Genomic DNA, 12,540 nt, shown 5'->3' with positions numbered 1-12,540 from the left:
AGAGGTCGACCGATAGTGGATTTTGCCGATACCGATAGCTACGTTGAACCACACTGGCCGATACCGATTAATTAACCCATAGTTTTTAAAATGGATACTGAACAAAAACTAAAATAGTGCTTTATTTAAAAAAAACAAAAACAAAATAAAAACAGTACTGATTCATACTAGTAGTATTAATAATAATAAAAGTAATAATAATAGTAATAGTAAATGCTGAAATTACCACAAAATCCGTTTTATTTTTTTCCAAATTCCGTTATCTCTGTTTAAATTTTTCTGGATTCAGTTTTTTTCTGTTTTAATTTTTCTCAACTCCATTTTAATAGTTAAAGTTTTTTAATTAAAGAGCAAGTCTAATTAATTAAAACCATGAAACTTATACATTTTCACATCAATTTAATAAAAGTTAACAAAAATGACATGTTTAGGGCCCTATGAAATGTTTTATTTTTTCTCACCATATTTTTTATTGTTTCCAAAATCTGTGTTTTAGCATATCTAATTATTTGAATCCATAAAACAACTAAATTTATTAATTTTTTTCTTAAAGAAGCCTTATGATTTTTTCCCCTCAAAAATTCTGTGTTGTATATTACAATTTTTCTGGTTATCAAATGAAGGCATGAAACATAAATTTCATTTATCTGGCAAACAAAGGGGATTTACTATTAAAATTAAAACATGGAAGAAATGTTGTGTGATTATTCCTTAAAAAATAATGTTTGTTTCATTTTAGTAGTAGTAGTAGTAGTAGTAGTAGTAGGCTCTATGTACATTCTACTGAAAAATAGACAGGACTTTTATTTTGACGGGTTGCCGTGAATACCTTTACAGTTCTGTGTATGTGATATGAGGCTAGTTTTACTCAAATCAAAGCTCATGAAAGCTCTCTCAGAGCAGTTCTGGAGAAGTTGTTCATGTGTTTACGTGCTCATTTAGAGAGACGACAGATGCAGGAATCACCGTGAGCATCACACGCGCTTCAGTTTAAATGAAGTTTACTTCAAGAGTGAACAATTAGGCATAAATAAGTTTGAAGTTCAGTTTTTTTTTTTTTTAAACTGAGCAAACGGAAAGAGTGATCTATATTATAGCTCTATAAATGAAGCATACAGACTTTATTAGAGCCACAGAAAAACAAATGTTTCGATGAAAATGCTCAATATACAATTCATTATGTACATTAACAACGATTCAGGGTGAATATAATGTAATTTAATGGAAAACTATGTGAATGACAGGATTTCTGTCAGCTGCATTTAAATCCGGGTCTGAAATTTCAGCATGCAGCTTCACGCGTCTAAACAAATAGCATGTGCTGTCAGTGATTTCAACCACTAGAGGCCACTCTCGCGCTGTATAATGAAAACAGACCCTTTTCAGCCACTCCAGCAACGGACGCAACCTAGAAAACTATCTGCATGGATTTTTGCCGATAACTGATTGTTCCAGCAATCAACTATCGGTGCCGATTAATCAGCAAAACCGATACATCGGTTGACCTCTAAAGAGGAGCCCTTTAAATGTGCATTTTTTAGAGGTTTAAGCCTTTATTTTGAGTAAATTTCTCTTCCTGTTGTAAAATTAAGAGATTATTGTTTAGACATTTGCAGATTATAGCCTGGAACTTGGATGAGGGAAATAATTACAGTTAGATTTTAGCAACACAGCACAGATGTAAGAGATCACAGTTAGCTGATTAGCTGTATAAGATTGTGTGCTATGCTAATATATAACTTCACAGGCATTACTGGCTAGTACTTTTACATCCATAATATTTTAAATTGATAGTTTATTGCAGGTCTGTGGTTTTATACTGCTGTATTTTTTTTTAAAGATTTCATATTTTAAGGTGAGCTTAAACGGTGCACTACTATGAAAATCACATTGCTTCAGTGTGACAACTAAAATAAAAATAATAAATTAACAAAAATCTTTAACAGTAGTTGTTCATAATAAAATATGTATGAACTTAATACATGACCTAGATTATTTATTTTGCTAAATCTTGTCATGTTAATAAATATCACATATTAATATTACATATTAATTAACATAAAAATTGTTTCTGCTCCCATTAAGCTCAGTGTGCTATTTAAGCTCTTCCACATTGAACGTCTATGTAAATACTTCATAAACAGACTTTAAATATTAAGCGATGGTTGTCACTTTAAGTTAAGTTAATTGATTTTCAATAGATTCTATCAACTCAAATTTAAAGACTGGCTCTGACCTTTGGCAACTAATGTGAACTTCTCCAAACTGTAAATCGGTGGAAAATCGGGGCAAAAATTTGTAGTGTATTTCAGCCTTGAGAGACTAAGTTGACATCCATTTAATAAGAGGCTTCATAATGAGGCTAGTTTCTGTGTTGATCCACGTGAATGAAATGTTTTTTTGGTTTGTTTTTTGTCTGTCACACAAGAAACTAGAAAATGTGTTTAAAAGCTTTAATAAAAATTATTTTTTGACATAAGAAAACATTAGCATCACCCTCTGACTGCTGTATTTCAAGGAAGACTGCACACTCCAGTATAAACACAGGCCTGGACGGCAGACAGAAGGTAGTTCTTTTCACTTCTCTACAGATCTTAACCATCCAGCGAGCAGTGACTGTACGCTTGGAGCAGACAGCTGCAGACAGCCAGTCCACTCAAGAGAGCCTTGAGGGACAGGCTTAGTGTGACGACACGGCTCGTGCAGCAGAGAGAGGAAGGGGACAAGGGGTTAAATGTGTTTTTACAGATGAATGAAAGCCATAATCGGCTCCAGGGACGTCACACAAAAGAGGGATGCTGGGTAGGGGTACAGTAATGGCAAAATGAGCAGTTCACTTCTACAGAAATTTCTGACACATTTATGACACTCACGCCAAATAATTTTTAACATTTCTAGAGTAATTTTCACTTGCAAATGAGTGAAATGCTTATACTGTACAGCCCTGAAACATCCAATCAAGAAGACAGATTTGCAGTGAGAGCTAACACAGACCTCGTGACTACTGCTATGCTAATTTAGAGCCATGACATTTTCACGCACAACTGACAAGCAAAAGTCATCCTAATACATCTGGATGTCACAAAGAGAGATTTACCTCTTAATTTCCAAAAACAAGTAAATGACAAGTCATGACTGAAAAGTTCAACATTTTAGTAAACTCAAGAGCACAGCAGCTGGATGAATTAAATAAATAAAGGAATCAAAAAGCTAAAATAAATAAAGACATAAATAAACCTATTTTAAAAATATGTTCAAACTTCATTTAAATGGCTCCTCTAGCTGTTTAATTGCTGCTTTACTGTGTAATATTAACTGACATGTCCTGATTATAGTTTTAGGCTTGAGGTTTAATTTTAGTAGCTTGTAATTATACATAATTTACTTTTATTACTATAACAAATACATGTAACAAGTGTAACAAGGACACATTTAAAAAAAAGTGTTACCAAATATTTTGATGAAAAATTACAATTTATAAAAAAAAAATTTTAATACATCAGGGTATAATGTGAAGTATCATTTCGCACACTTTCAATGCACAAACATGTAGTTCACAGGTAAGAGAGGAACACCTGCTGGACAGGCGCCTATGAATGAACATTAGATGTTATTTGATTTCCTTGTTTCGCTTGCTTCTACAGTTCAATACTTTGTTTCCTGTTACTGGTGTCAGCCGAATTACTTCATGTTGCACCGAATGGTCTGACAACATCTGTGTCAATAAGAACAGAGGAAGGCTTGAAACCTTGATCTAAAATCAAATAAAACATACAGCTAGCATTTTACCCATTCAAAACTCGCAACTCCAGCTGCATAATAAACATTTCCTTCTCTTTCTTCACAGTCGTCATACAAATCACGGCTGATAAAGGAGGACAATGCTGACAGAGCTGAAATAATAAGCGTGGACATTTAAAATGTGCAGCTGGGTGGGAGACGTCAGATTAGCAGAAAGAGCCTACTATGTAAACAATCGCAAGATCTTCCACAACTGTCAAAGCCAAGGAGCGTTTCTCCCTCCCAAACCCTTCAGGGAAAAAGTTCAGATTTCTGAAAGCTTCCCCATGTACCTCCTAAACCACAGATTATGTGTGTGTGATACACTTGTTAATGATGAAACTACAGCTAATGCCATTTCTGTGCCTTGTGAATGTGGATGAGGGCATTCTGGGTTAATCCGGTTAGAGCTCAACATCTCCGAGGTGAGGAATTTACTGTGACGAGGCGGGTGCTCGACTGTCACACAATAGCACAGGAACAGTGAGGATTAGGGATTGCATAACAGCACGGTGGAAGCTTCACATTGATGTTTTCGGAGGGTGTGATGGGGAATTCCTCGAATGCTGTCAGCTTTGCCCAACAGTTTTATCAGTGGCAACACAGGGGCTTCAGCTCCCAGACTCTTTAGCAACATGTTTTCTCATGTAATCCAACTCCTGGAAAAGGCTGAAGGCACTTTTATGAGCCACCCAGGTGCTCATATTAAAATTGAATTGGCAAAACACTTGATCCGAAGTCTTTTGCTGCTCATCGTTTTGTCTGAGAGGTAATTTCCTACACTTACTCTTGCTTTGTGCCCTGCATTACACTCTCAAACGTTTCTATTTTTGGACTTTCTATAAAGGTGCTTTTTTGAACTATACATATCCAAGCATTAAAGTGAACATAAGCCTTTCAGGTGGGGACCTGTAGTGAACAAGAGCACCTAAACCCCCATCTGTTCAGCTTAAAGTACTGTGCCAGGCCACACATTTGACCCTGTCTATACAAGCAGAAGTTTTTACACAAAGCTATCTTCTACAGACAGCCTCAGCCCAACATACTGAAACATGGCTCAAACCCAACTGCAAAGGGTCACGGCCTGAGAAGCATTAACACGAGTCAGGGTACAGTGCTAATCCCAAATCCTGCACTATGACCATGTGCATGGAGCTAAAGATGTGGACATTGTCCATGCTGAAAAGCAGTCTTTAAGAAAAACAGGAAAGACATCTGATGCTATACAGAGCGTCCAGAGTGAGTCTGGGAGAGAAGGAGCAGTAAGCAGATTAAAGCCCATCTCAAAGCACATGGCGGAGTAGCGACACACGGAGTCACCATATGGCCTTCTCAAAAAGCACAGACTCAGGCCTGCTGAGACCGTCCATCTAAGTGTTACAGTAAATGTGTAACGGAGCACTTCTACTCAGATGAATAGGGCACTACTGTGAAAACTGGAACAAGTTAATGAAAAAAAATGCAAATATATAGAGGCAAATATTGACAAAAAAAAAAACCTAAAAATCAATCCCTTTAATTGCTACAAGTAAGTTGGGGCGTCACAACATTATAATGCACATGAAAAATGGATATTACAGTTATCATTGTTATTAAATTATTAGTGCTTTAGAAAATTAACTTTAAGTGAGCATTAGATGATGGCAAAGAATTACATTACAATACACCATACCACTCAAAGGTTTGGGGACAACTTTTTTTTATTTTTATGTTTTCGAGTGAAGTTTTTGAACAAAGCTCAACAAGGTGGCATTTATTGATCAAAAATACAATAAAAATACTACTATAGCGAAATACTACACTGAAAAATAACTTTACAATTTTATTTACTTTTATTTTTTTCTGTGATTGCAAAGCTACATTTTTAGCAGTCTTCAGTGTCACATGATTCTTCAGAAATTATTATTATGCCGATTTGCTACTCAAGAAACATCTTACATCAATGTTGAAAACAGCTGCTTAATATTTTTTGTGTGACACTTTTTTCAGGATTCTTTGATTAATATACAGCAATTATGCCTATTTTAAAAAGAATCTTTGGCAACAATGTACACGTTACTGTCACTATTGAGCTATTTAATGCATCCTTGCAGAATAAAAGTATTAATTTATATTTTTCTATTAATATCTACTGATACCAATAAATTGCAATTGTGTAACACATTTTCTGTGAACTCTGAGTAAATGTGTTGTAACTAGAGCCAATCAAGTGTTTAAAAAGCCAATCTACTATTAAATTATATTTTAAAAATCAGTATTATTAAGCATAATATATCGTACCTTTGCCAACACTCTCCCTAAACTTCTGTATGAGACATATCAGTCGATCACTTCTGATGCCCCAGACCTCTTTTTTTTTCAGAAATGAGCTGCCTGAATTTTAGTTTCTCTTTCACTCTCTCTCTCTGCCACAGGGCTGAGGAGAAGCTATATGTCAACTGTCTGCACACAGTATACACACACATACTCAGACCTCCAATCTCAGGGCCTGATCTGTCCGCTCGGATCAGCTATTCCACATCAAGGTCAGAGAATCCTGTGCCGTTCTGTCAGACCCTGTTAGTGATGCTGACTGTAGACTGACTAACACAGATTGAGTCTTCTGCCAGTGAGGCTGTGCCAACAGTCCTGGCATTATACGGCCTACAGAAGAGCTCTTCATATGACTGGCCAGTAGCTGTCAATGGCTTACAGTAGTTTTAATGTTGAATCAAGCATATGTGCTTATTTTGCTATCAGTGTACTTTAGGGAACGCTAGCTCTGGCAACCCACCAACAGTCTCTCATGATTCTTATGAGCAGATGTAAATGCTCAAGGTAAAAAAATAAAAAATACTCCTTGTGTGTTTACTGTATGTAGAGACTACTGAACTTGTTTCACAGCCCAGTCAACAGGGTCTCTTTCTCTCATACACACACATTAACAGAACATAGAGGAAATCCACATTAAAAGGACAAAGCAATCAGCTTTTAGCATTGTTAGTGAGCCAGATGTGTAACATGCATAAGTGCCCCCAAAGGACAGCAGCTTATTTTGCCATTTCTTCACTTTTTTTAAGTGTGGGACAGAGCTTATGCTTGCAACATCTCACAAAATCTACAACCAAGGCATCAAAAACTCCATGAATACGTACTATAGACAGCTGTTATTATAACCTTAGTACAGAATAATTCCCACAACTTTTGAACAATAAATTGCCATTATAATAGAAAAATAGCCATCTTCCAATTACTTTTCCAAATGCTCAGATTACTAGATAAGAACTTAAAAAATAAATAAATAAATAACACTACAATCAAATCCAATGTTTTTTCAATGTTTTTTGTCCATACCATGTCTTCTGACAGACTAGTGAAAGGAAAACAATTTCAATTACAATATATATCTTTAATAGCTGTTTTGTCAAAAGTAGCTTTTTCCCTCATGAGCCAGTTTTATTCCAATCCAAGTTTTTTTTTTTTATTATTATTTTTACAGGGGGCTTTGTTCATACATCATTCACCTGATTTCTAGAACATTTTATTGCTAAAAATGGTGAAATGTCTTTTTTTCCTGGCTGTTGACAGCATTCCCCTCTGCAATACCAATACTTGCAATACCTTTAACTATTACCTTCAAGTATTATGATATATTTTAATTCAAAATTTAAGCTATTCACTGGTGGTGTCTTCCCCTAAATACCTTTATACAGACTGCACCCACAAATACACCAAGAGAACACAAAAGACAAATCTCCTAGACCATGACACATTTTACAGCTAAACAAAGTGCCTTAAATTTCCCTGATATTTCAACCTTTCTATGACCGTGGGAAACCTTGAAACGAGAGCCGCTGTTTAACCACATGCATGTGATAACTTCACAACAGCTACAGCTCTATGCATAATTTACATCTGAGGCTGGCGAGCAGAGATACGTGCACGAAGCCGGAGATGAGTGTAAACAGCAGTGTCTTACCTTGGGCAGCTCTCTCAGCTGGTTGGCGTCCAGGAGCAGCTCCTCCAGACTGCGGCTGTAGCGGTAGATCTCATCGGGCACCGCAGTGAGCGAGCAGTGCCGCTTATCCACGGACTCAACGTGACGGTTACACCGCCACAGCGGGATACACTTCAGCATGTCCCGGAGCACTCAGACCCTCCGCATCGGGGACTCACTCAAGCAGCCAAACGATGGGGATACAGGCTGGTCCTGGCGCGTCTAACTCCCTGGCCTTTATCCACCAAAACCAGTCAAATAAAAGCCCCTGTGCAAATGTCCACTAACTCCAGTGATGGCAGGGGACATCCAGGAGATCGGTCCAGTCAGCCAACCGTTAAATATCTCCTCATACACAAGCCGGGTTACTCAGCACATTCACAGTTTGGTTCAACATAAGCCGAATGAAGTCAATAAAACACACATTTTATGTGCCGCACACAGTTCTGCAGCATGAACAGCTCCTCGTCGAATTGCACGAGATTATGTCGCACGGAATAAGTGAGTCCGCGTTAGCACGGAGAACAAGCGGAGTTTAAATAGGACAAACTCGTTGGTTCATGTCACGCGCACTTTTATCGCACATGTTTTGTCTTGTAATAATAAAATGATGTCTAATAATCAAACTACATCTTGCCCGTGAAGCTGCTGTACACACGACGGTATGCTACAGCTAACTGATTAGCCAGCTGCAGAACGCGACAGACCACTACAAAATACACCAGCCAGCCTCCAAACAAAGACAAAACAACTCGAAACTACTTGCAGACGCGTGCGTCGCTGAGATGTGCGAGATAAGCGACGGGCTGTTGTGATAAGATCACATACACAGCAGCAACAGGCTAAGAGCAGCGGGCCGGTGTTCTGAAATATTCGGTGTCTGAGATTTTCGGTGACGCTGGGCGGAGCTTACATGAATATTCATGTGTTTCTGTTTCGCGTTAAAGCGACTCTGATAATATTAGTACGTTTTCACCGGATCACAAAAAACTGTTCAACAAGGTAGGTTAATTACGTTTCAGCTTCTAACGAAGATAAGCAAATGTTGAATATAATTGTTCGTTTGTGCACAAAATGTTATTGTTTGCTGTTTTAAATGTTTACTCAACGATTACAGCCACTGATGCCAGAAGCAGCCTATCGTTAGAATACGCTACAAGTAAATGGGCCAGTAGCTGTTAAATATTTTCTCATATTCCTCTGTTTTGCTATTAAAAGTATGTCATTTGAAGTTGTGTAGCATATGGTGGCACAAACTTGCTCACTGTATTGTAAGACTGTAAGGTGAGAAATGAAGAACGATATAAAGACTCTTATGTAGTAACAACTATTTCACTTTTTTTTTTTCTCCTTAAAAAAGGTGTCACATGGAAGTGCATGACAGCCTACAGTTCATGTGGAGAAGCTGTTTGTTTGGAATTAATATATCTGTTACAAATCAGCAGAGTTTGATACTTCTGCCTGTTATTTTTTTCCCTATAGCTTACAGAAGCTCTTCTAATGGAGAGACTTATATTTTTGTCAAGTTATATATATGAGGCCACTATTGCACACATACATGAAGACATGCGTCAACGTTCTCAGGAATTAACTTTTGCTTTTTTATCTGATGCAGGGGATGGTGGATGTGTACTTTATCAGTGTAATAGTTAAAAAACTTGTATAGCCTACTATTTGATACAAATGTTGTATTATTTAACCAGTTTTAAAGTTTTACTACATTTTGTTCCCTGAAATCCACACTTTTGGAATCAAGATAATCAAATGTAATCAAACCAAGCACAACCTAATAAAAACATGTTTCATGGATAGAGAGTTTTGTAAAAAAGATCATGTTGGTGGATATTCCACTAATATTAAAAACATGTGGGTCATTCTTGAATGGCTTATTCTGCAGTGGTATAAAACAATATGATCCCATTGATTTGGAAGCATGTTTATTCTCCCAACATTTAGACTGATTTCATTGAGTTTGTTCATGGTGCATAAATTTCTGTTTGCCATTTCTTGTTCATATAGGAATTTACTTTAATAATGTATTTAATAATTTACTTACAACAGAAATCATATAAACATTTGCTTATGTTGATCAGTAGGCCTATCCCTGAACACATATACAAGTTGTTACATCCTCGTGTAGCTTTCACCTGTTTTTTTTTTTTTTTTCAAAACATGACCATGTATTTTATATTTATACAGGTGTGTAGTAAATGTCATTTATGTAATGCCTTCACCACATCGGTGAATAAAACTTTTAACACCGAATCAGTTGAAGTCTTTATTCAGCAAAAAGCAATCTACTTTTATCTTTGAAATGAAAATATACAAATTACTGTATGTTTTGATATAGCCACTTTCTATTAAACTACAAAACATTTTAATTGTTATAAGTTTGTAGAAATAAGCAAAAAAAAATTGTTAAAGCACTGCAAGGTTGTGGATTTCAAAACTTGACCAATACACATTTGAGTCAAAATGATTTTCAAGTGCACCACAATGTGTATATGATTAAAAACAATAATAAATTGTATAAAGACATTTGTACATTTTTGTTTAACTATATAGTGCATATATAGTGCATTTTATCTACTAAATGTATATTTTTTTTAGACAAATAAATAAATAAATACAGAGATTAAGAATGTTTATATTCCAGTTCATGTGTGCATTAAAAAAAAAAATCATCTTTTGCTTTGTAATTAAAAACATTTTTTTGAATGATTGAGCAAACGATTAGGAATGACACAGAATAATCATCATACATTTTATTATGGCACAACAGATACATTTTGGAACACAGTTATTAAACGACACATTTTAAGGACTCTTAATATTATAAAAATGCTTAATTGTTGTAGGCTCATTTGGAGCATAGCCTACCTCAGGTAAATCATTACGACAATCACAATCTTTAAATTATTTTGCATATTAAAAATAGTAATAAAAACAACAACAATACACTAAGCATAATGTCATTCTACGCTAAAACATACCTTTTTGAAAATCGTTTATGTTTCAGTGACAACGTACTAATATTTTCAGAGACGCTTTAACGCGAAACAGGAAAACTCATGAATATTCATGTAAGCTCCGCCCAGCGTCACCGAAAATCTCAGACACCGAATATTTCAGAACACCGGCTGTGCGGGGGGGCTGGGCTGATCTAAGCCGCTCCAGGGACACTCCACCGGCTTTGTGCTCCTCTACTGCCCGTCCCGGACCGATCCGTCACAAGCCTCTCTATCCTCCTCATATAGGTGGCTAGCCCTGGGACGCGCTCGTCGCTCCTCCTGGGCTTTATCTGTCGAGGAACTTCCTGCTCTTGTATGCGAGTGTGTGGAGGTTCTTCTGAGTTAAGTCAGGCTTCAGTAGCTGATCCATTCCCAGCTCCGCCTCACTGTTGTGAGTCTCCCGGAGCGCCTCTCCACGGCACACAGAGAGAGAGACTCCTCCGGATGGCGACCTCTAGGAGTCTGGAGGAGGAGGAGAGGGAGAGATCTAGTCCTGCTGAAGCACGTGCGCCACCCTGCGGGAAAGACCGTGTAGCTGGAGCTATTTTTTATTACCACACAAAACCTTTTTTTTTTAATGTGATATTTCTTTCATTAGGCTTCTAAAAGAAATGATGATCAGTACTATAAATAGTTCATATTGTTCACAAAGACAAGAATATTTGTTCCATTTGTACCCAAATACACTTATCTTTAATGTTCTAAAGTAGCCGAACCAATTTAAAATATTAAAATGCTTTAAAAGATAACATTCTACAAAACTAATTTGATCTCTCTGTCTTTGTGTGTGTGTGTGTGTGTGTGTGTGTGGTTCTCTTGACTTCAGCACTATTCAAAGACCCCACATGTTGTCTTAAGTATTTCCTTTAGTATTTCCGCTGCAGATATGACCATGACCAATCTTTTATTTTTTAGCAGAAACTGGGAGTGCCTACTGCTGATATATTGAAAATAATTCATCAGAATCATTTTGTGATTCCAAATGATTCAAGATTCTGATTTGGTATTCTTGATTATTATAATATTTGAATTAATTAACCATCAGACTTTTTAAACTCTGAAACGCTTTCATTTTCTACTTAAATATAACTATTAAAAAAAAAAAAGTTTGCTGAGAGAAACTTTATATTGACTTGAGGAAGCTTGACGATAAAGTAGATTTAATAGCTTTACGTAAAAAGGTTATATATCTAGCTATTTAGATTTTGAAGCAGTTTTAAGTGTGAAATACTTTTATAAAACCGGAAGTTTGAAGCCGTTTTACATTTAAATAAATTTCTAAAGCTCAGAGTAGGTTTTAGGATTAACTGACTGCTGTGTGGTTGCTAGGGTGCCCGGTGTATCTGCAGGGGCATTGCTAGGGTGTCCTGGGTGGTTGCTAGTGCATTGTGTCTTTGTTAAAAGCTCATGTTGCTAACAATTTAGATCAGTTTGCCTATAGATAATTATTAAACTAATAATTTGCGGGATCATATAACTTATGCTTGTTTACTTTTTTATCAATTTTAGTTCTGCTTTTAATACAATTCAACCTCATTTGTTGATTTAAAAGCTGGAGCAGTAGAATCTAAACACATTAACTGGCATTTTTCTCTGTTTAAAGGACAGAACTCGGTGTGTGAGGATAAATAACTCTCTTTCGTTGGTGGGGTGTTGCCAGGGTGCTTCTAAGTCATTGTTACTAGGGCATTCAGGATGGTTGCCAAGTGGTTGTTAGGATAGAAGGAAATATTGATAATTGCTAGATCATTCTTACCTAAAATATTGGTTTAA

General features: G+C 36.4%; 1 protein-coding gene across 14 annotated transcripts in view; it reads right to left on the bottom strand.

Annotated features, from left to right (window-relative positions):
- The window catches only part of LOC109077475 (scribble planar cell polarity protein), an 88,385-nt gene extending 79,770 nt beyond the window's left edge, over positions 1-8,615 (bottom strand). For all 14 annotated transcript variants that reach the window (XM_042760544.1, XM_042760538.1, XM_042760548.1 and 11 more), the window contains exon 1: positions 7,739-8,615. In XM_042760544.1, the coding sequence (XP_042616478.1) occupies positions 7,739-7,897 (159 nt within the window). In that variant the 5' untranslated portion in view covers positions 7,898-8,615. The remainder of the gene's footprint in view (positions 1-7,738) is intronic.
- Positions 8,616-12,540: the final 3,925 nt, after the last annotated feature.

The sequence above is a fragment of the Cyprinus carpio genome, chromosome A7 (assembly GCF_018340385.1).
Source record: "Cyprinus carpio isolate SPL01 chromosome A7, ASM1834038v1, whole genome shotgun sequence".
Lineage (NCBI taxonomy): Eukaryota > Metazoa > Chordata > Actinopteri > Cypriniformes > Cyprinidae > Cyprinus > Cyprinus carpio.
Note: the sequence above shows the minus strand (reverse complement) of the source record. Positions and strands in the feature narration are given on the sequence as shown.